We start from the raw sequence: 25273 nt of genomic DNA, 5'->3' as shown, positions 1-25273 counted from the left end.
TTTTCTTGACAAAAATGAAACCCACTTTAATATTTTACAGTCTGCATTTTCTTGGTCTGGGAATGTGACTTGGTAAAAGAAAACAAAGACTCTTAATGACATTTTCTTAGTGACAGAAAATCAAAACAGGAGACAGAGTTTCCCATATGATTTTAAACATGGAGCCATTCACAGAGATAAAGAAACAGCATACGCACTCATACACTCCCCACATCTCCACCCAGTATACTTGTGTGCGTTTGTACATTCAATGCCAAATTTCACCTCAATTTTTAGGGTATAAAACAAATACAAGGATACAAATGTCATTCACAGAAAGCAGAGTCCATACAGAAGAGCTTAGTTATTTGACTTTATAAAACCGGGCCTTGTCAGTTTTTTGTAGATGTGAACCTTTCCTGCCCCTTGGACTTCAAAGCTGTAGTCCGTGGTGACATAAGGTAAATCTCCTTCAACTCCATGCTGGAATAAGAGTAAAAGAGATGTTAACTATAAAATATTACATCCACTTTTTTGAATGGTAGTATATAGTGCTGATTCACATACCTGTTTGGTGAGCAATATTTTAGGCAGAGCGATCTCTCCCAGCAGGAGACAGTTCACATGCTTCAGGACAGAGGGGGATACCGAAGTAATCAGAAAATACAGACCACGTCCCATGTCTACCCCTCTCAGAACACCTTAAAAACACAACAGCAGGTAAATTACATTTTGTACAATCTTGCATTGATGTATGAATATTTGTAATGCAACAATATATGCCAGATCAATTCAATCTCAGATCCACATATATAAGGCCATGAATGCACACCTAAGCCCACACATTGACAGATAGGAGTTTGGGAGAGTACAACAGGACCTCCTTTGCCCATAACCTTTTCACTGAGACAGCATAATCCCACTATGCTGGCATTGGCCGCATAGAAGATGTTGTTTGGTGCAACCTCACAGTGTGTTAGTCCTATAGCCACCGCTGAGTGTGGGACCTGCAATAATAGAGGACAAAAAGAAGTTTACTTAAGAGTCAGAAGTTAACAATAATAATAATAATAATAATAATAATATTAATAATAATAAAAAAACATAAAAGGGAAAAAAAAACAATAGAATAAAAAAACCCTAATAAAATACATGATCAGAATAAAAAGTAAATAATAAATTACTAAAAAAGTAAATAAATCATTAAATAAAACAATATAAAAAAAACTCAAACAAACAAAAAATTATACAAAAATAAAGAAGTCAGACATGAAATATGAAATAAAACAATATTTAAAAAAAAAGTATTTTCTGCTCATCATGGTTGTTTTTTTAATTTAAATACAGAAAAAAACTGAAACATTGTGAAATATGATTGCAATTTAAAATAGGGGTGATCCTTCAGAAATCATTTGAATATGCTGATTTTTTATCAGTGTTGGAAACAGTTAAAAAGAAACTCTTTTGTAATAACACACACTACTGTTCAATGTTTGAGGTCAGTGATTTTTTTCTGTCTTTAAAAGAAATTATTAAATAAAATTTTCTTCAGGAAGGACGTGTTAAACTGATAGAAAGTGATAGCAAAGACTAACATTGTTAGACAAGATTTCTATCTTGAATAAATGCTGTTCTTTTAAACTTTTTATTAATCAAAGTAAATTTATTCTTTCTTTTTTGTTTAAAAGAAATGAATACTTATATTCAGCAAGGATGTGAAAAAAATAAGCAGCACAACTGTTTCCAACATTAATAATAAAACAGCATGTTCATTAGAATGATTTCTAAAGGATTATGTGACACTGAAAACTGGAGTAATGGCTGATGAAAATTCAGCTTTTCATCACAGAACTAAATAATATTTCATAATATTACTTTTTTCTGTATTTTTAATAAAATAAATGGAACTTCAGTGAGCAAAAGACATTTAAGAAATAGTTATCCCAAACTTTTGAACAACAGTGTATATAAGAATTAAAATATACAATTATTTTCAAAATAAAAATACAATAAAAACCTGGTAGGGTATGAAGCAGTGGAGTGGACGGATGGGCCCAGGTTCGGGGGACTGCAGCTTACTGAAGTAGCCGAGCAGAGCCAGATCTCGCAGCTCATTACTGCGCTGAAATTGCCTATGAGGAATACAGAAAGGGAATTAACTTCAGTTTGTAAAGTAGTAATATTCAAATATGTATGTCCAATCTAAATTAAGTACATGTTTACCAAAACAATTGTTAACTAATCATAGGTACAGTTCAAGTCCAAAGGGTACAGCTAATCGGCTTACATTTCTCCAGATGTCCCAGCACCTTCAAATTCTGACTGGACTTTGAGAAATATGTGAGATTGAATGGAGGAGTGAGCGGCTGGCTCCTCTGTCAAGGTGGGCGGCGTCGGAGGGTGTGTCTGATAGCCGCGAACAGTTCTGAGGAATTCAGGGGTAAGAAGTTGACACTGTGGTGCTGCTCCATAACTCAGCTGCACTACATGTGTAACGGAAAATAGGCGAATGAGGTCGACCAGTATCTGAAAGCCATGACCTGTGAAAGAGAGAAAGACGTGTTGGTCCGTCAGCACCAGAAACTCTGATAAAAACTATTTTCTCTATTAAAAAGAAGAAAAAAAAAAACATATCCTTCAAGTATATTTAATTAGTTCACTTCCAGATTAAAAATTTCCTCACTCTCATTACATTTACTCACTCTCATGCCATCCATGTTCATGTTTTTTTTTCTTCAGTCTAAAAGAAATTAAGGTTTTTGAGGAAAACATTCCAGGATTTTTCTCCATATACTGGACTTCAATGGGTTGAAGGTCCGAACTGCAGTTTCAATGCAGCTTAAAAGGGCTCTACATGATCCCAGCCAATGAATAAGGGTCTTATGCAGCAAAACGATAGGTCATTTTCTAAAAAAAAATATATATATATGCTTATATACCACAAATGCTCATCTTGCACTAGTTCTGCGATGTGTGCGCTACTTCACACATTATGTAATCAAACTAAAAAGGTCACAAATGGTTAGTTCTTCATCTGTGTACTCTGGTTCAAAAAGGTAGGGTAGAATACGCAATCTCATTTTCTGCTCCAAATTCATAATTGTCCGACATTGTTGTTTTACCTTTTTTTTTGTTGCTTGACTTTCTTTGCACATTTGCTTCGTAAGAGTGACTACATAATGCGTAAAGTCAAGCTAGTGCAAGACGAGCATTTGTGGCTAAAAAGTATTTTTTTTGAAAATGGCCGATCATTTAGCTAGATTCCTCGGCTGGGATTGCGTAGAGCCCTTTGAAACTGCAATTTGGACCTTCAATCTTTTGGCCACTATTGAAGTGCACTTCATAGTGAAAAAACTTAGAATGTTTTCCTCAAAAACCTTAATTTCTTTTCGACTGAAGAAAGACATGAACATTTTGGATGACATGGGGGGGGGGTGATTAAATTATTAGGAAATTTTTATTCTGGAAGTGACTAATCCTTTAATAGGGCTACCAATTTTATAAAAAAATAAATAAAATGACTTAATGACTTAAACTATGCAACTGGCCCATCTTATTCAGTATATCACATTATCAAATAATATTTGTATTAATATTCACAAAAGATCCATTAATGAGTCGATATAGCATTCAAATCAATATTCCCATTTCAAGTGCAATATTTTATTGCTGACCTTTGATCCAGCCCATAGTATTGATGATGACAGGACTTTCTCCACTGATATGGCGCCAGAGGGATTTGAGAGACTCCAGATACCGATCGATGTCAGCCTGACAATCTGCCTGACCATAATACACCATGTGCTCTGGGTCACGCAGGTGTGTGAAAGGAGGCCCTAAGAAAGAACAACACAACCATCAATATATCCATTCATTGGGGTAATATAACAAAGAACATAAAGTATGTCACAAAAGTTAGTTCACCCCACACATTTTAGAACATCTTCTCAAGGGACAATACTATAGAAATGACTTGGATATATTTTAGAGTAATCAATGTGCATCTTGTATAGCAGTATAGATTTATTGTCCCCTGGATATTACTCAACATACAGCCATTATTGTCAAAACAGCTGGCAACAAAAGTGAGTACACCCTAAGTGAATTTGTCCAAAGTGTCAATATATTGTGTTAGCACCATTGTAATCTGGCACTGCCTTAGGGGTCGATCACACCGAACGCGTCTTTTAGTTCTAAAAACGCGAGGCGCACAGCACTGCCTTTTTTGGTGACTTTTAATAAAAGAGCAGTGCACTGCGGTTTTTTTATGTTGCTAAGCAACGACCAAAACAGCTGTCCTGTCAGTCAAATCAAAGGATTGTAGCGCGAGGGCTCTAAAATCTTAGTTTTTTGCTGTTAAGTAAACTGTCATATTAGCAGAAACCCTAAATAATACAGCTCTGGGTTACCCACGACAGACACCAAAGGTTTCTCCACCATTTCTTGCAGTCTCCGGACTTTTTAAGCAACGGTAAACTTTCGTCACCACAACAGAAGGCCCGCCTCTCCATTCATTCGATTGGACAATGGAAAAGAATGCGAATGACGTTAGGCGTTTTTCCGCTCAGAGTTGATTTTTTTTCAACTTCAGGCACGCAGAGCGCTCCTGCAAAAACGCAAGGCGCCGCAGGCGGCGAAAACGCAAGGCGCCCTGGGCTTATAAGCAGCACGCAGAACGCTCACTGCCAACAGAAAACCATTCAAAAGAGGCGCCTCCAACTGCAAAAACGCGTTTGATGTGATCGGGGCCTTAATCAACCTGGGCATGGAATTGACCACAGCTGTTTGCTGGCTTTCTTGTGAGCCAGCTTCAGATGAGGCTTCCTTCTGGGATGACGCCTATGCAAACCGACTTGGTGCAGTGTGCGGCATCTGGTCTAAACACTGACAAGCTGACCTTCTACTTCTGCAACCTTTAAAGCAATGCTGGCAGCACTCATGCATCTGTTTTTTGAAGCCAGAATCTGCACCTGACGCACAGAACGCGTGGTCAACTTTGTTGATCGACCCTTGCAAGGCCTGTTCCGAATGGAACCCATCTTGGAAAACCTCTGTGTGACCCTGACCACTGTAGTGTAACTCTGTTTCAGGGTGTTACTGAACCTCTGTTGAACATTGGTCAGGATGAGAGAACTGTACTTAAAGCACCTCATTTTAACTGCTCTAACACAAGATACACAACATTGTATGGTCCTGTCAAGCAGACAAAAACATAAACATGGTGAATAGGACATGGGCACTTAGGGTGTACTCGCTTTTGTTGCCAGCTATTTTGACAATAATGGCTGTATGTTAAGTTTTTTTCAGTAAATCTATACTGCGATACAAGCTGCACATTGACTACTCCAAGCATTATTTCTATAGCATTGTCCCTTGAGAAGATATACTAAAATGGTTGCTAAAATGTGAGGGTTGTACTCCATTTTTTGAGATACTGTATGCTAATTGTATGACAAAGATCTATTAGCAGAATCTCCTTAAATGATATTGCTGAAGAAAAAAGTACTTCATGGAGATGGAAAGCATGACACATACCCAGCAGTGGTTCTGTAACTGTGTTTAAGGAAAGGCATCCGGGAGGGGTGAACTCAGTCTGGCCTATATCACACTCCAAATACTCTACGCTCACAGTGCTACACACACAGATAAAAGGTACAGAGCAAAAATACCATTAAACATGTCAATTCCTTCAAAAACTTTGAATGCAGGCTAGCCTACAAAAACACAAGATTACTCTCAGTGTAACCTCTTATTACTAAACTCATAAAATGAACCGCTTGAACTCACTGATTGAGCAGGCTGTTAATAAGGTGTCGATTGAAGGTGGATTTGCCAGAGGATTTCCCCCCACACACAAGAATTATGGGACAGCGGTCAAATTCCCCTGTGGACAAAAAACATATTTACAATTATATATTATAATTTAAACTGCATGCAAGAAGTTTCATATCAACTTTTTAATTACACAGTCATGTTTCTGCTTCAATTTGTTGCTGAAATAGTGGCTGTCATAAAAACTTGATTTCAGGATACATTTTGGTAAGTTTTACTCGCTTTTAAAATACCTTTTGATGCTCATTTAGATTTGCTTTGTTCTGTAACCAGTAGTAAAGAGAAATAAATGATCAGTTTATGTGTGTTCTGTGCTGCTGCTTGAACTGAGTGATCTGTCACACTAAATTAAAGAGAACCAAAAAGGCATTTATTATTTGAATTTAAAGATAAAACTGGCAGAATTCAAAAGTGGAGACTTTTTTCATATTAAAAGTAACAGAGCACAAAACATATTGTAATTAGTAGATAGCAGGTGCCCTACATATGTAATTGCATGAAATTTATGCAATAAACAGCATAGACTAAAAGACTGACCTTGAACTTTTATTCTGCAAAACTCAAAGGAAGATATTTTAAAGAAAGCTGGAAACTAAACATTTCATTATCCATTGACTTTTATTGTATTGACAAAAAAAAAAAAAAAGAGGGGAAAAAATATATATACATTTTTTTTTAATCCAAAAATTAAAATTCTGTCATTAATTACTAGGGATGCACGATATTTATCGGACAGATAAATTATCGACCGATATGGGTAAAAATTACGTCATTTTTATTGCTCCGATAAATAAATGAAATCCGATCCGATAAAGTACTGGTTTATCTGAGATTAATCTGCTTTCCGAGTGCAAGTGACTGCAGCTGTAAACTGCAGTGACTCTCGGACTTTGTCGCGTTTAATACGTCATCATCTGTGTCGTCATCATCGTCTTCGCAGGTCTGGAAGTTTTTCACGGAGGCAGAGGAGGACAATGCTATTGCTATTTGCAACACATGTTTAGCAAGGATTCTGAGAGGAGGTAAAAAGCCGTCAAGTTTTAACACAACAAATCTTATATCTCACTTCAGAGGTCGTCATCACGGTGAATCTGTTTTAGGGGCCGTTCACATGTCGCGCCTAAAAACGCGTGGAAAACGCTAGGCGCGCCGCTTTCTCTTTCTTCCCAAACCGCTCTGTAGCCTGCTCTGCTGTGGCGTCTGCCATTGCTAAGCAACCATGACCTGCGCTCTTCATAAAGACGCGGAAGTTTCAGCAAAGGATAAACATTTTCAGCATTAAAAATCGCTTGCGGTAGCTCTGTTATTAAATTTATTTAAAAATGTTTATTCCTGTACAGCTATGATAAGCTGTTTCTCCACCTTGGCAGTGCTTTCAATGTTATTAAGGGAAAGGGTGAAGCTGATAGGTTAGTTCATGTCACATGACCTGCTTTAGGCTTGCGGCATTCTGAAAAGTTAAGATGTTTTTATCTCGATTCTGATGTTTTATTCCCTGCCTTGTACAATTTGGTTGCTGCACACATTCATGATACACGTAAGCTTTAACGGACATTTGGACATCTGGCGTTACTCCATGATGCACTTTTCATTTTTTCCAGGTTGACAAATGTAAAAGCATTTTATTTATTTAGAATTGTGGTGCCTTACACAAAAAATAAAAACATTTTTGAAGAGTCAGGACTGATGTTTGCTATGATTGTTAGACCCAGATATATAATATACATTTCATTAGTTTATCTTAGATTTTGTATTCTCCTGGGTGCACAAAATTATCATATAAACATATGAACGTATTGGTTATCGGTATCGGCCACAAGAAGGACTTAATTATCGGCTATCGGTATCAGTCAAAAATTTTCATATCGTGCATCCCTATTAATTAATGACCCTCATGCTGTATATCAAACCCATAAGACCTTTGTTTGTCTTAGGAAAACAAATTAAGATATTTTTGATGAAATCCGAGAGCTATCTGACCCTCCATAGACAGCAAGGGTTCTTTCACATTCAAGATACAGAAATGTTGGACATTATTAAAATAGTCCATGTGACATCAGTGGTTCAAACTTAATTTTATGAAGCTTCAAGAACCTTTGTGTGCGCAACATCATGGGAGAAAAGAAATTGTTCAATGAAGTTGTTATTTTTGTTTTCTTTGTGCACAAAACGTATACTAGTAGCTGCATAAAATTACATTTGAACCACTGATAATTTTAACGATGTCTTTACAACCTTTCTGGACCTGGAATGTGGAAGGACCCTTGACAGAATTTTCATTTTTGGCGAACTAACCCTTTGAGACATTTAGCAAACTCCTGATCTGCAGCAGAAAAAATTTATACAGGTATGGAATGACATGAGGTAGAGAAAATGACTATTTTTATTTTTGGGTGAACTATCCCTTTAAATATTTATTTTAAAAAGTAGGAAACAAATTTACCTGCCCAGGCACTGAGCAAACTGCTTATAGCTTCTCTGTAGCTACGTGACATCACCAGACCCTGTGCACAAACTTCACGCAGAGCTGTTACACCCACAGCTGACAGATCAGGGTTATAGATGGCAGCCTGAGACTTCAGCTCCTTCTGCAAGATGCATAAACACAGACACAAATATATCTATGTTGCAATGCCAGGAGGCTCAAACAAGCAATGTTGCAAGCACTACAGAGCCACTGTGTTTACATTCTTCCTACAAATGGCTTACTTATAGTTGCCTCTCCATATTAAACTGATAATGTATCATGTTGTAAACAAACAATATACATATTAGATATTTTAAACATGACCATACAAAATCTGAAAAGTCAGCAGCTTACCGAGTTCAGGCCAAAGATCTCTGAGAGTTCTGAGAAGCTGGTGAGGAAGCGGGTGAGCGGCGTGTCTAGAGGCTCCAGAAGCACCACGCATGAGTCAGACTCCACCTCATTCATGAGCTTTTTACTTGGCTCTAGACATAAAAACACAAATTACAACAGAATGTCAGAAAGCAAGCACAAAACGAAATTTGAAGGTAAAAACTAATGTAATGCAAGACACTGAAAAGAAAAACTTTTTTCAGGCACTGGTCCATTTTGGGTTACTTGATTTTTTTGGGTATTGAAAATGTGACCCTGGACAACCAAACCAGTGTTAAATAGCAAGGGTATTTTTATAGCAATAGCCAAAAATACATTGCATGGATAAAAATGATTTTTTTTTTTATGCCAAAAAGCATTAGGATATTAAGTAAAGATCATGTTCCATGAAGATATTTTGTATATGTCCTACCGTAAATATATCAAAACTTAATTTTTGATTAGTAATATGCATTGCTAAGAACTTCATTTGGACATCTTAAAAAACGATTTTCTCAATATTTTTATTTTCTTGCACCCTCAGATTCTGGATTTTCAAATAGTTGTATCTCAGGCAAATATGTCCTATATCTCCAAACCATACATCAATGGAAAGCTTATTTATTCAGCTTTCAGATGATGCATAAATCTCCATTTCAAACACTTATGACTGGTTTTGTGGTCCAGGGTCACACATACATGTTTAGGTGTTTATTTTGTTGCACTTTACCTTCAGGCCATCTAGAATGTAGATAAACATATTTGGACAAATTTAGCATTACATCACTTGTTCACCAACAGATCTTCTGCAGTGAATGGGTGCCATCAGAATGATAGTTTAAATAGCTGATAAAAACATTACAATAATCCACTAGCAATATAAAATAAAAAAAATACTGGTAAAATATAAAAAAAAAAAAAAAAGCTTGAGGAAGCAATATTATAGGTAGAGTATTTTAGCAGGATGTTAGAAGTTAAAAACATCCTAATGATGGGTTTATTTCAAACACGCCACTTTTCACTCCACAAGTCATTAATTGATGGACTGGAGTCGTGTGGATCACTTGTGAATTATTGTGAGGTTTTTGTCAGCTGTTTGATCTCTTATTCTGATGGCACCCATTCACTACAGATGATCTTTTGGTGAGCAAGTGATGATATGCTAAATTTCTTCAAATCTGTGTTCTGATAAAGAAACTAACTCACACATCTTGGATTGCCTGAAAGGGAGTACATTTTCAGCAAATTTTCATTTTTGAGTGAACCATTCCTTTAAAAAAAAAAAATTCATAAAATGATTTTTTTCTCATGCACTGAGCCAGAAATTGCCACTTCAGTAGCAATTAGATAAACTAAACTTTACAGTTTTATTCCTATCTATATTTTAATGATTTTACAGAGAGGGTTTGTTTATATATAATTTGCCTGATTTTATACATTTTTATACCTAAAAACATGCTGTTTTTAGGCTGTCGACAGTATTACCTGACTCATGAAGTGATTAAAAGCCCCCCCTCTGTAAAAACCTACAAAAACAAACAAGAATTTTGAACCTGGCTTTATCTAACTTTCAGATTTCTGTTATGGAAATGTACGCAAATTGCATAAATGTATCCACCATTTTCTTAAACACAGAAGTATGCCTATAGGTGAGACTTTGGGTTCACTAGCCACTACAGGAAAATAACGATAAGAATAACAAAGTGCATTAACCAGTAAAATTGTTTGCACTACAAACCAGTGTGCTCAAAATTAACATAATACAATAAAATAATATGGTAAAACACACCAATTTGAATATCAAGCAGCAAAACAAGTTGCTAAACATAGCTGGACGTGGATAAGACCTGAAGCCAAAACCATAAAATTTACAAATGGCCATGCCCGCTCTTACAGAAAAAATAAGGTGGATATGTGTAGAGTATAAATGTATATATAAACGTGACATTTCAGCAAACTTCTAATACAAAAAAAAAATAAAAATGCTTGTTATTATTAATTGCAATTTATCAACTATGGTGATATCTATTACATTTTCTACCCTATTCACCTGGAATGTCTATCCATAATGAGACACAAGGGTGGGAAAATTAATAAAATAAAAAAATAATATAAAAGGTAATAAGGAGGCAGGACACTCCTTCTTATGCTACCTGAAGATAAATATTTGCGAACAATGGCTTTTGCTTCCAGCTGCCCCTCTTTCTTGTTCTTGCCGGAGGGGGGGTTGTTTCCTAAGGCCGTGATGGTGAGAGGGCAGTGAGACGCTGGTGAGAAAAGAGGGTAAGGCTGTTGACCCTCCTCTATGGTGAAACCCAGCACCTCTACATGACCATAGAGACAAGTCAGCAGGCACGTCCCACGGAAACATAAGGCCTGCGCAAACATCAGACACAAAAGTTAGTGTACTTGCAGAAACTAGTGATGGAGGACCAACATTTGTGACCCTGGACCACAAAACCAGTCATAAGTAGCACAGTTATATTTGTAGCAATAGCCAAAAATACATTGTATGGGTCAAAACTATCAATTTTTCATTAGGATATTAAGTAAAGAAAGATCAAGTTCCATAAAAAGCTTTTTGTACATTTCCTACCCTAAATATATTAAAATGTAATTGTTGATTAGTAATATGCATTGCTAAGAACTTAATTTGGACAATTTAAATTACAGGTGATTTTCTTAATATTTAGATTTTGTTGCACCCTCAGATTCCAGATTTCCAAATAGTTGCATCTCAGCCAAATATTGTCCTATCCTAACAAACCATACATCAACGGAAATCTTATTTATTCAGCTTTTTAATTTATAATTGACCCTTATGACGGGTTTTGTGTTCCAGGGTCACATATATGCAAGTACGAGGTTATCAGTCTACCTGGCCTTGTTTCATGACTAAAACAGCATGGTTGTGGGTATGATCAAAGTGGGCATGGAACTGAAGACCACCCTCCTCCATCCGGTCTGTTTTAGGTGAGCTTGAACTCTCCATGCCATTCTGAAAAACACTTTTGGCATATTCACTCCATTCTTTAGAGTCCACTGAAATGCTGCTGTCGTCCAATTCTGTGCCTCCATTTGTGTGGACATGAGCAAAAGTCGCAGAAGTGGCCTTAACCTTTTTCTCCTCAGCACAACTGTTTTCACGAATAGGCTTCCTATATGACTTCTTCAGACGTTTGATTGCAGGTTTCTCTTTTTTGGCTACCTGCTGCCCCAACTTTGCAGTCCCAGGACTTGTATTTATGAGAGTTGAGTTCATGCCGTGTATCTTTCTGCACCATTTATTCTTGCCATGGTGCTTGGTGGCATTTCGCTGCTCATGTTGGGACCGAGACGAAACCTTGTGGACTTTCATTGTCATGCAATGAACTCCAACAAGACTAAAAACGACATAAATCCAGGGCAGGGAAACACCTGTGAATAAAGACATAAGATTACAGTAATGACAGCATCAGAACTTTACATTTTGTCTATAAGAAATGCATTTAAAAGTTAACAGACAGACATATAGAACGAATCACGAAAAGCTTAAACGGCATTTCATTAAGTTGACTTTAGTTAACAGAATAGCTTTGCTTACTTTATTAAGTTGGTAAAATAAGAAGCAAAATGATCCTACCACACGTTATTACTAATCTCTAGCAAAAGCATGATACTTTCACAGCTGTTTTAAACACAACTGCAGCGGTGCCGTTAGTTCACGTACCTGTTTAAAGTGAGAAGCTGCTGTAACCGGTAACAAAGCAGTTTTGAATCAAATCAGAAACGTTAAACACGTATAAATAGAGTTTCTGTGAATACGCTGTTGTTTCTATGTAACTTGGCAGAGGCTTGTAAGCATCAAATCACGCTGCACGATGCTGTTATGGTTCCACTCCACTAATCGAGACGAAGCTGCTCATTTCCTTCTTTTTAATCTGCTTCAAGCCCGCACTATCACTGTTTGATGAATGCGTTTGAGAGGATAAATATAGTCGAGACAAAGATGAAGCGAAAAACATATTAAATATAGTACTCTGTGGTTAACAGAAGCAATTTTGTGCAGCGCTGTACGCTCACAGTTAGCGTATATGCCATGTGACGGACAATAACAGATGTTACGGAGTTCGATAGAGCTTTGATTCTATACTACTATCTTGAATACATACTTCACTATTAGATAACTCACCATAACTTTCAAAAATGCCATATAATTGAAGAATTGCTGTGCGGTTTGGTTGTATGAGTTAAACTATTCAATCAGTTCATGTTTAAAGAAATTTCTCCCAGCGTAATGGTTTGAATGGCCGGCTACCGAACAATATCGTCACTTCCTGTTTCTGTTTCAACATGGCTTCTTGTTGTTTAGCCCAAATTAAGCGTTTGATGCTATACAATATATAACTTACGTATATAACTTAGTAAGTTAAATAGTGCATGTAAGTGGAGTTTCAGTATATGAAAATAGATATGAGAGCGGAGATCTAGTTTACGCTAAAGGTGAGTCATACACGGTTATTGTGCGGCGAGTAGTTTAGGGAGCGTCATTAAAATGCGGACATCGCGGTTAACGTTGAGGTAATAGTAAATAATCAAATAGCAGTTAACCAGTCAAAGTCATCCGCATAGGATGGGAAAATGTGAGCATGGATGGATGAAAACGTGCGGAATTATTCTGTGTACTTATGAAACGATCTGCGCCAAAATAAGCAAGAGCTTGCAGTAACTAACGTTATGCAGGTAACATAGGACAATTATTGCTTAATTTCATGATTTTCGTAAATTACTCGAAAGTTGTACGACCTCTATGAACATTATATCTTAATGAAACATTTATAAATCATGATAGTATAATAATAAATCTAGAACAGGCACTGTTTTTTATTATATTTTGCACAAATGTATTTGATTCTTTCTGAGCATACATATCCTTGAGTAAAATTTGTAACTACGCCAATAATAATAAGCAAACACCTGTAAACACCTATGCTTGTAGTACAATAATTACAGTATTTCGTAATTTATTTATTATTTAATGAGTATAATAATACCAGAACAGATACACATTTTTTTACACAACTGTATTATAATTCTGAGCATGAACATTTTTTTTATTATAATGAATACCCAAAAACAAAATTAGTCAAAAACATTTAAAATGTAAATGAAGCATTTACACTACCAGCCAAACGTTTTTGAACTGTCAGATTTTTTTTAAGTCTCTTCTGCTCACCAAGCCTGCATTTATTTGATCCAAAGTACAGCAAAATCAGTAATATTTATTTATTTTATCTATTTAAAATAACTGTTTTCTATTTGAATATATTTTAAAATGCAGTTTATTCCTATGATTTTAAAGCAAAATTTTTAGCATCATTATTCCATTCACATGATCCTTCAGAAATCATTCTAATATTCTGTTGCTAAAAAATTAATAATATTATATATTATTATATGTTGAAAACAGCTGAGTAGAATTTTTTCAAGTTTCTTTGATGAACAGAAAGTTCAGAAGAACAGCATTTATCTGAAATAAAAATCTTATGTAATCTTATTATATATTATCACTTTTGATCAATTTAAAGCATCCTTGCTAAATAAAAATATAAATTAGTTTAAATTAAATTAATTTAAATTAGTTTTATCACAGAAGTGAATTACATTTTTAAATATATTTAAATAGAAAGCAGTAATTTTAATAGTAAAAATATTTCAAAAATGTACTGTTTTTGCTGTACTTTAGATCAAATAAATGCAGGCTTGGTGAGAGAAAAATCTTACTGTTCAAAAACTTTTGACTGTTAGGGTATAAATATAATTTACTCTTTACAATTTAAATATATGAAGTTTACCATTTTAAAATTTAATTTAAGAAACATTTTAAATAATAAACAAACTAAATAAGTGAGCAATTGCAATATACACATTTGCTTGTAGCACAATAATGGCAGTTTTTAATGATTTTCAGAAATTATTTTACATTTATTAATAATTACAGTATAAAAATAACCAGAACAGACACTTTTTAAAATTGTATTTTTACAAAAATATATTAGAATTCTGAGCTTGAACATGTTTGATTATTAGAAATATCCATGAGTTAAATGTTTATAGTTATAGTATTTTAAATATAATATTTATCATTTAAATATTTATTTAAATGTATTAATTTATAAATTCACGTTGTTTGTTATGTTGTATTTATCTGTAATTTCATTCAGATAAAATCACTAATAAAATTAAACTAATGTCTATGCTTTTTTAGATGGAGATACCTGCTCAAAGGAGCTCTCACGCTCAGCGGGTGCTGTCCTTGCTCAACAAACAGAGAGGTCTTGGCCACTTCTGTGATGCCATGTTGAGCACAGCCAGTGGGCAGGTGCATCTGGCCCACCGCAATGTTCTTGCCTGCTTCAGCAACTTGTTCCAACACCCCAGTTCAAACAAACCATTTATACAAGTCGACCTGCCATTAGAGTGCCCTGATGATGGACTTGAGATACTGCTTAACTTTTTTTACACAGGTGAACTCCAGTTAGACGGCAACAATTTAGAAAAAATTCAGAATGCAGCCAGCGGACTATCAGTGCCAGATTCTCTCATACCATGCCAGAGTTTGCCAGGTGTAAAGACTTTAGAGTCACCTGCCTTAAGTGATACAGCCAAACCACTATTTCCTCTGACACCTGCAGTCCCTCAGTCTGATCACACCCCAAAAGGAAAGACTAGATCTTGGCCGAGGACAAAAAATAAACCTGATGCGTTAGCGGGCGCAACTAGCGATGATGACCCTCCTGCCTCAACGTCTACTACCACAACACGTTCTGGAAGGCGTGTAAAAGGGCCCAGTCGACTAGTCGGAGAAAGTCCCATGACCACTGTCACAAAGCAGGGAGCAGGAAGAAGAAAATCATCATCTCTAGAAGACAAAGAGCAGGAGACTGCTGCCATTGAGGATGGAGATGACCTCAAACGTCAAGACATGAGTGAGACTGAGGTACTCAGTACATCTACAGTAGTCAACATTTAAAGTAGATCAAAACCTTTCATCCAAGTTCTTGTCTAAGGACAACTTTGATGAGCTTTTCTGATCCACTTAAAGGGATAGTTCACCCAAAAATGAAATTTGACATTTATCTGCTTACCCCCAGGGCATTCAAGATGTAAGTGACTTTGTTTCTTTAGTAGAACACAAACAAAGATTTTTAACTCGAACCGTTGCAGTCTGTCAGTCATATAATGGCAGTCAATGGTTACCAAATCTTTAAGAGTAAAAATAACATACACAGACAAAACCAAATTAAACCCTGAGGCTCGTGACAATACATTGAGGTCTTAAGACACAAAACGTTCGGTCTGTGCAAAAAACTGAACAGTATTTATATCATTATTTACCTCTGATCCACGAAACATTCATCTGTATGGCGTCAATGTGCTCTGGCAATGTAGTCGGTGAAAAGCCAACACTCCCAGATGAGTTCGCACATGGATTCTTTTTTTTTTTTTTTCAGTTTTTAATCAGTTGCCAGAATCAGGATAAGCAATTTTGAGAGGCCAATATGCACTATGTAAACAATGAGAGACGCATATGCGTGACAGATCGCTTCCACGCGTGCATCTACTATGGCAGATCACGTTGATGTGAACGCGCTCTATACAGATGAATGTTTTGGTGGATCAGAGGTAAATAATAATATTAATACTGTTCAGTTTTTTTGCACAGACCAATCGTTTTGTGTCTTAAGACCTCAATGTATTGTCAAGAGCCGCAGGGTTTAATTTGGTTTTGTCTGTGTATGTTTTTTTACTCTTAAAGATTTGGTGCCCATTGACTGCCATTATATGGCTGACAGACTGCAACGGTTTGAGTTAAAAATCTTCGATTGTGTTCTACTGAAGAAACAAAGTCGCCTACATCTTGGATGCCCTGGGGGTAAGCAGATAAACATCAAATTTTCATTTTTGGGTGAACTATCCCTTTAAAGACTACTATACATTCAACCAGAAGACATTTATTTATTTAAAATAATTTAAACTTGATGGTCTACGCATTGATCTCACAATGAAAATTTAATGCAAATTTCCTTACATTTTCTATTCTCTGTTAGCAGGTGGATGAACTGATGTTGGATGTTGATCAAAATGACAATGCTGTAAACAATGACGATAATGATGACAGTGACAGAGGTGGCAGTATGGATATTCTTGAGGGAACTGATGAAGAGTATGTGCCTCATGATTCACCTTGCTCGACCTCAAAGACTCCACAGGAGAAGCGCAAACGACACGAGAAAAATACCAATAAAGAGAATGGGGAAAGAACATCTAAAGACAGCAAGAAACGCTCTGTCCAATGTCCTACATGCCACAAAACATTCCTCAGCAAGTACTACCTGAAAGTACACAACAGGTATGTTCCTCTTTGTTAAGCATATGTGACCCTGGACCACAAAACCAGTCTTAAGTAGCACGGGTATATTTGTAGCAATAGCCAAAAATACATTGTATGGGTCAAAATGATCAAAAATCATTAGGATATTAAGTAAAGGTCATGTTCCATGAAGATATTTTGTAAATTTCCTAACGTAAATATATCAAAACTTAGTTTTTGATCAGTAATATGCATTGCTAAGAACTTAATTTGGACAACTTTGAACAACTACCTTTCAGATTTCAGATTTTCACATAGTTGTATCTCGGCCACATATTGTCCTATCCTAACAAACCATACATCAAAGGAAAACTTATTTATTCAGCTTTTTGATGTATAATTGACCCTTATGAGTGGTTTTGTGGTCCAGGGTCACATGTAATATTGTGTAAACATATGTTATTTTTAATATCCATCAAAAAATAATATATATGTACACACTACTATTCAAAAATATGGGGTTGGTTAGATTTTTTTTTTTATGTTTTCCAAAGTTTCTTACGCTCACCAAAGCTGTACTTGTTTGATAAATAATACAGTAAAATTGTGAAATAATATTATAATTTTAAATAGCTATTTTGTATTTGAATATATTTTAAAATGTAATTTATTCCTGTGATGCAAAGCTGAATTTTCAGCAGCCATTACTGCAGTCATAATTGTAATGTGCTGATTTGCTGCTCATGAAATATTTATTATTATTATCAGTGATGAAAGTAGTTGTGCTTAATAATTTAAGCACTTAGTTTTCAAGGTGTCCTTGTTACAGTGTAATTATACATTTAAGTACTGATAATAATTAACGACATGTACTTAATATAAAGTAAGGGTTTGGCTTAGGGTTAATTGCATGTAATTATGCATAATCAATTATTATTATAATAGTAATTACCACACTTTTTTCCTTTGGTGAGTAGAAAGTTCAAAAGAACAGCGTTTATTAACTATAAATAGAATGTTTTGTATATCATATATGTTTTTACTGTCACATTTAATCAATTGAATGTGAACTTGCAGAATAAAAGTATTAATTTCTTTAAAAAAAGTTACTGACCCCAAACATTTGAACAGTAGTGTATGTTTGTACAATTTCATTATCGGCCACTGTCCAATGAGGATACAGAGCATTTGTTGATGCGTCATTTCCAGTACTTTTCGACAGTTGTTTATTAGTTTTCATAAGGCTTGCTTTCATTGTAGAAAACCACCTGCTAGTTTGTTTTTCTTCTCTTATCTGCCACTTTCTGGGTGCTCAAGGTTGCCAAGGCATAAACATTTTAGGATTTTAATGAGTTTTACACACAATATCTCTTTCTGCACTCTCAGTCTCATCCTGTGGCATCTCCTATCTCTTGTACTTCCTTCTGTACAAAGTCACATAGGCCATGAGGTCTACACAGTCAGTCATTTTGGCTTTGAGGCCTTCAAAATGCACCCAGCTCACATATGAGGCAAACTAACTTTCACAAACATGCAAAGTAACTTCTTCAGTTGTGTTCGATAAGATAAATGAAATATTTCAGCACTGACATATACATATATAAGGTTGATGTTATGTATATAGGCTGTCAAAAGACTGTTTTTTTATTTCTATTTAATTATTTTTTGCATTTTTTTAAATAAGTTCTGTCTTTCCTTCCATCTTGCTGTCTGCAAGGAGACATACAGGAGAGAAGCCCTTTGAATGTGCTAAATGTGGGAAGTGCTACTATAGGAAGGAAAACCTGCTAGAGCATGAAGCCAGGAATTGTCTTATCAGAGCAGAAGTGGTGAGTTTATATGCATAAATACATATAAAACAATATTTCAAGCAATGTAGCTTTTATACATTACCAGTCAAAAGTTTTTGAACAGATTTTTTATGTTTTTGTAAAGAAGTCTCTTCTGCTCACCAAGACTGCATTTTTTGACCTAAAGAACAGCAAAAACAATAACATTTTGAAATATTTTTATCATTTAAAATAACTGTTTTCTATTTGAATATATTTTATGATGTAATTTATTTCTGTAATTTCAAAGCATCATTAATCCAGTCACATGATCCTTTAGAAATCATTGTAATATTCTGATTTGCTTCTAAAAAACATTTATAATTATGTTGCGAACAGCTGAGTAGAACTTTTTCAGGTTTCTTTGATAAATAAAAAGTACAGAAGAACAGCATTTATCTGAAATAGAAATGTCACATTATAAAGGTCTTTATCATCACATTTGATCAATTTAAGGCATCCTTACTATTAGTATTAATTTCTATAATAACAAAAACTATACTGACTCTGAGCTTTTGAATGGTATAGTGCATTTTATTTCAGATTTTTTGGATCTTTCTATCAAAAAATACTGAGAAAAACATGTACTCAACTGTTTTAAATATTTCTAATAATAATAATAAAAATGTTTTTTGAACTATTAGAATGATTTTCAGCTATTAGAATGATTTCTGAAGAATCATGTGACACTAAAGACTGGAGTAATGATGCTGAAGATTTTGCTTTGATCATAGGAATAAATTACATTTAAAAATATATTCAAATAGAAAGCAATTATTTTAAATAGTAAAAATATTTGGTGTATTTTGGATCAAATAAATGGAGTCTTGGTGAGCAGAAGAGACTTCTTTTAAAAAACATTCAAAATCTTACTGTTCAAAAACTTTTGACAGGTAGTGTATTACTAATACTTACCTAATGCAACTTTCGGTTTGTGCCAGGTGTTTTCATGTTCAAAATGTACCATGACCTTTAAAAAGCGACATGAGCTGCGTCTTCACACGGTCACACACACAGGAGAAATGCCCAATAAGGTACGTCATCCATTGTGAAGGTCAGATATGACCTTTTGTCAGTGGATATTATACCAATGTTATTTTACTTGTCATATTAGTGCACGTCATGCCCTGAGCAGTTCATGCAAAAGAAAGACCTGAGGATCCACATGATTAAAGTTCATGGAGCTCCCAAACCACATGCAGTAAGTGACTGCTGTTGAAAACTAAACAAAATGTCAGTTATTACTGATTAAATGTTCTGTATTACTGATAAAAGTTATGTTAGTGTAATGTATTATCTGTCATATGTCTTGTCTAGTGTCCATTGTGTCCCAAGTGCTTCCTGTCCCGCACTGAACTGCGTCTGCACGAGGCAGCCAAACATCGTGGAGAGAAACTGTTTGTGTGTGAGGAGTGCGGCCATCGGGCCTCCAGCCGCAACGGCCTGCAAATGCACATCAAAGCCATTCACAGGTAAACATATGCCATCATTAAATATTACCATAAAGAAACAAAGAACTGAAACATGCTTTAATTGTTGCTTAAACTGATTGCTGATTACTTCTGTCTGCTATTCAAAGCAGAGGCTGTTAGCGAATGCTAGAATTATGCATGCGTGTGGTGAAAAGATGGTAAACAATGTGAATGAAAGCAAGCTGGACAAGAAAGAAACCTTTTTGTGATGTTTATATGCGTAACCCATTTTGCATGTTTGTGTTTGGGTTAGTGCTAAACTGTATTTGTTGGGCTTCTTTCCAGAAATGAGCGTCCTTTTGTTTGTGAGTTCTGCAATCATGCTTTTACCCAGAAAGCTAATCTCAACATGCACCTTAGAACACATACTGGAGAGAAACCTTTCCAGTGCCACCTGTGTGGCAAGACATTTCGCACACAAGGTAATTTTGCAGTCAGGGTGATTTAACTCTGCCATTTTGAATCCTAGTTCATTTTTAAAACTGAATCCATGCAGTTTCTCTGTTGACCAAATGTTTGCTGATTGTGTGAGCAGCGAGTCTGGACAAACACCACCGCACGCATACGGGAGAACGGCCATATAGTTGTGAGTTTTGTGAGCGGCGCTTTACTGAGAAAGGCCCTCTCTTACGCCACATAGCCAGCAAACACCAAGAAGGTCGACCACATTATTGCCACATCTGCAACAAAACTTTTAAAGGTAAGATATCTGGACAATTACATGCATATGTAAGTATATGATATATATGATTAAAAAGTATACTTATAGTTTTGTTCAAAATATATACATGTAATGAATATTTTATATATATGATGTATGATGTATGATTTATAATATTAGTTACATATATAATAAAACATTACATTAATGTACATATATAATAAAACATTTATATACAGTATAATATATAATGATAGATAAGGTTATTTTTTATCATATATCTAAGTAATAAGTAATTTTTTTCATATATCTAAATTTGTATATAATATTAATATTATTTAATTTTAATCATGCTTTGTATATATATATATATATATATATATAAATATATATATATATATATAAATGTGTGATATGATATATTGTAATATGATTATATATTATATTAATATTATATACAATTATAATAATATTATTATTAAATATTGATTAGTTTATATTTTAAGGTATCTAAATATGATATATGATATGTTATGATATATTTATATATTATATTAATATATATATAATATTTTATATTAAATTATTTTTTTAATAAATGATATACAATTTATTTTACTTGACAAATATTATCAATAATGTGCGTATGTATGTTATATATATATATATATATATATATATATAGATATATATATATAGATATATTGATATATATATATATATATATATATATATATATATATATATATATAAATGTGTGATATGATATATTGTAATATGATTATATATTATATTAATATTATATACAATTATAATAATATTATTATTAAATATTGATTAGTTTATATTTTAAGGTATCTAAATATGATATATGATATGTTATGATATATTTATATATTATATTAATATATATATATAATATTTTATATTAAATTATTTTTTTAATAAATGATATACAATTTATTTTACTTGACAAATATTATCAATAATGTGCGTATGTATGTTATATATATATATATATAGATATATAGATATATTGATATATATATTGATATATATGTATGTATGTATAAAACATGTAGATATTTCTACATTAAATAACATTTATTTATTAAATTAAGTCAAATAAACATTTTATGTAAATTATATAAAATATGTGACTCTGGACCACAAAACTAGTAATAAGGGTACATTTTTCAAAATTGATATTTGACCAAGATACAAATATTTGAAAATTTAGAATCTGAAAGTGCAAAAAATCTAAATAATGAGAGAATTACCTTTAACGGTGTCCAAATGAAGTTCTTAGCAATGCATATTACTAAACAATAGTTAAGTTTTGATCTATTCATGTTAGGAAATGTATAAAATATCTTAATCGAACATGATCTTTACTTAATATCCTAATGATTTTTGGCATAAAAAAATAAATAAATCATTTTGACCCATACAATGTATTATTGGCTATTGCTAGAAATATACCTGGGCTACTTATGACTGGGTTTGTGGTCCAGGGTCACATATGTTTAAAATTGAAAGCAAGAATGTATGAAGGCAATAATTAAAAGTGATCAGTAATGAATAATAATTAAATATCCCATTATACCCCATCAGCCATCGAGCAGCTCCGTGTTCATGTACGACGCCACAAAGGCATGAGAAAATTTGAGTGTTCTGAATGTGGTTACAAGTTCACCAGACAGGTATGAATTAGATATATTTATGGATTAAAATACTAACATACACATTTCCTACTTGATGTCTAAGATCTCAGCATCTCTAACCTGCTTTTGACAGGCACATTTGCGGCGGCACTCACAGATCCACAACCGCGTGGAGAACTACAACCCCAGACAGAGACGCTTACGGAACCTAATAGTGCAGGACGAGAGCGCAGCTGCCTCATCCAGTCCTCCCAGCCAGGCAGAGGTTCAGGAAGAACAAGCGGACATAGTTAAAATAGTTATCCAGTCAGAGGCGGTTGTAGTGGAACAGGTCGTCTCAGCCTCTGCTGAAGGAACAGAAGGAGAGAAGGCCACTTATTCAATGACTGATGGAGCAGTGAGTGCTGAACAGACTGGGATTATACTGACTGGAAGGACTGATGGTGTAGTGGAGCAGACTTCTTTCACCGTAGCCGATGTGATGGAGCAGACACTGCTAGTGACCAATGCGTACTCCATCCATCAGCCCAGTGTGGTAGTGGAACTCAACAGCTCTGAAACTGATGAGAAAGTCTAAATGGAGGGGACTTATTGATTCCAGAGCAACTTGACAACAAAGTATGCGGTTTGAAAGATTAGTTCACTTCCAGAATAAAAATTTCCTTATAATTGATTCACCCCCATGTGATCCAAGATGTCTTTCTGTCTACACTCGCTAAGGTTTTTGAGGAAAACGTTCCAGGATTTTTCTCCATATAGTGGACTTCAGTGGGGATGAATGGGTCGAAGGTCCAAATTGCAGTTTCAATGCAGCTTCAAAGGGCTTTACAAGATCCCAGCTGATAAATAAGGGTCTTATCTAGAGAAAGGTTCCATTTTTTGTAAAGGGTGTTTGACTTTTTTGGCACATAAGCTTTGTAAACACTGGGTTGGTACTTCCACCTACGCCATGTGTGGTCTTTCCAACATTACTACTTAATGCTTGGTGCAAGGGCTGGTGCAAGATGAGCATTTGTGGTTAAAAAATATATACATTTTTATTGTTTTAAGAAAATGACCGATCATTTCACTAGATAAGACCTTTATTCCTCGGCTGGGATCGTGTAGAGCCCTTTGAAGCTGCATTGAAACTGCAATTTGAACCTTCAAACCATTGGCCGCCATTGAAGTCCACTATATGGAGAAAAATCCTGGAATGTTTTCCTCAGAAAACTTTAAGAATTTCTTTGTGACTGAAGACAGAAAGACATGAACATCTTGTCATCATCATCAGTAAATCAGCAGGAATTTTTTTCTCTGGAAGTGAACTTACCCTTTAAGATTGTAAATAAATAGCTTTCTTGCATGAAGAAATCTTTTTCATATTAATTTATTATCTTCAAAGAATTTGGAAATGACAGAAGACTCAGTTGTATCAAACATGACGATGCAAGATCATCTTAAGATTTCCTTAACTGAATTTTTGGGATCAATAGAAGATTGTCTACTGGAGACCCAGCTTCTACAAAAATGTTTCACTGTTAACCAACTTTTCAAGTCAGACTGTGTCTACAATTTTTGATTGAAAATGTTCTTGATCTGTTTGGATGAACTGACAAAAATGTAAAGTTTTTTTATTCTACAGTGCAAAAGTAATGCATTATGCCTTTATTTGTACCAACTAATTGACTGGCACTTAAAGTTACAAGATGTTTGACAAAATTGGATACAATAACATGCGACCAAAGTTCTTGTAAGAGAATGTCTAGATTTATTCAGCATCTGGATGGCATAATGTAAATTAAAGACTATTGTAAAACGAGCTTCATGTATACTCTTGTTTTAATGGAATAAACCATTAAAATACATAGAAATCCCAATCTGTGTCTATTTTTATTCACTTTTAAAGAGATAGAATTTTCGTTTTTGGGTGAAATATCATTAATTACTCACCCTCTTGTTGTTCCAAACCCGTAAGACCTTCAATCATCTACAAAACACAAATAAAGGTATTTTTGATGAAATCCAAGTACTTTATGACCCTGTATAGACAGCAACACAACTGACACGTTCAAGGCCCAGAAAGGTAGTAAGGACATTGTTAAAATAGTCCATGTGACGTCAGTGGTTCAACCGTAAATTTATGATTTTACATTGTGGTACTCTTGTAAATGTGTGAAAGTATTCTTGTAGCTACATAAAATTACGATTGAACCACTGATGTCACATGGACTATTTTAACAATGTCCTTACTACCTTTCTGGGCCTTCAACATGGTAGTTGCTTTGCTGTCTATGCAGGTTTAGAAAGCTTTTGGATTTCATCCAAAATGTCTTAATTTGTGTTCTGAAAACCAAACGTCTCTCTCATAATCATGATCTTATTACATATACACATTAAAAAAAGACCAAAAAGGTACAGTGCTGGCAGTCATTTATTGGTTGACCACACAAACAAACATTACACACATAATCGCCTTGTATGTATTGTACAAATGATTTTGGCCGCAAAACAAACTAAACTTTCTGTAAGAAAAATAAAATAAACATCAAGTACTGCTTAAGCACGTCGTAAATAATTAGTCTCAAAAGTACTGGTATTGTCAAACACAAACATTTACTCAAGAATAACGAGATACTGAATTACTACTTCCAGTTATGAGTAC

At 34.6% G+C, this 25273-nt stretch overlaps 2 protein-coding genes across 2 annotated transcripts; one reads left to right on the top strand and one right to left on the bottom strand.

Annotated features, from left to right (window-relative positions):
- On the bottom strand, positions 1-12722 carry nol9 (nucleolar protein 9). Its single transcript, XM_073823422.1, has 13 exons — positions 12360-12722; positions 11529-12067; positions 10804-11026; positions 8633-8763; positions 8255-8399; positions 5767-5863; positions 5515-5612; positions 3654-3815; positions 2267-2519; positions 1997-2111; positions 812-986; positions 547-680; positions 1-462 (listed from the first exon to the last, which is right to left on the bottom strand). The coding sequence occupies exons 2-13, from the start codon at positions 12012-12014 to the stop codon at positions 340-342; spliced, it is 2142 nt and encodes a 713-aa protein (XP_073679523.1). The 5' UTR covers positions 12015-12067; positions 12360-12722; the 3' UTR covers positions 1-339.
- Positions 12723-12992: 270 nt separating this feature from the next.
- zbtb48 (zinc finger and BTB domain containing 48) lies at positions 12993-24476 on the top strand. The gene is made up of 11 exons (XM_073823281.1): positions 12993-13132; positions 14898-15629; positions 16741-17042; positions 18721-18832; positions 19774-19866; positions 19947-20033; positions 20150-20304; positions 20590-20726; positions 20840-21004; positions 22580-22668; positions 22763-24476. The coding sequence occupies exons 2-11, from the start codon at positions 14898-14900 to the stop codon at positions 23204-23206; spliced, it is 2316 nt and encodes a 771-aa protein (XP_073679382.1). The 5' UTR covers positions 12993-13132; the 3' UTR covers positions 23207-24476.
- Positions 24477-25273: the final 797 nt, after the last annotated feature.

The sequence above is a fragment of the Garra rufa genome, chromosome 18, assembly GCF_049309525.1.
Source record: "Garra rufa chromosome 18, GarRuf1.0, whole genome shotgun sequence".
Lineage (NCBI taxonomy): Eukaryota > Metazoa > Chordata > Actinopteri > Cypriniformes > Cyprinidae > Garra > Garra rufa.
The sequence above is the reverse complement of the archived record's forward strand: the minus strand, read 5'-3'. Positions and strand labels throughout refer to the sequence as shown.

Bases quoted from the DNA above. Each gene is read 5' to 3' on its own strand.
- nol9 (XM_073823422.1), bottom strand. From the start codon at position 12,014: ATGACAATGAAAGTCCACAAGGTTTCGTCTCGGTCCCAACATGAGCAG. The intron at 3,816-5,514 runs GTATGTGTCATG...GTTCTTTCTTAG, and splicing joins AGTTACAGAACCACTGCTGG to GGCCTCCTTTCACACACCTG. The intron at 2,112-2,266 runs GTAAGCCGATTA...TATTCCTCATAG, and splicing joins GCTGGGACATCTGGAGAAAT to GCAATTTCAGCGCAGTAATG.
- zbtb48 (XM_073823281.1), top strand. From the start codon at position 14,898: ATGGAGATACCTGCTCAAAGGAGCTCTCACGCTCAGCGGGTGCTGTCC. The intron at 18,833-19,773 runs GTGAGTTTATAT...GGTTTGTGCCAG, and splicing joins GTCTTATCAGAGCAGAAGTG to GTGTTTTCATGTTCAAAATG. The intron at 20,034-20,149 runs GTAAGTGACTGC...TGTCTTGTCTAG, and splicing joins GAGCTCCCAAACCACATGCA to TGTCCATTGTGTCCCAAGTG.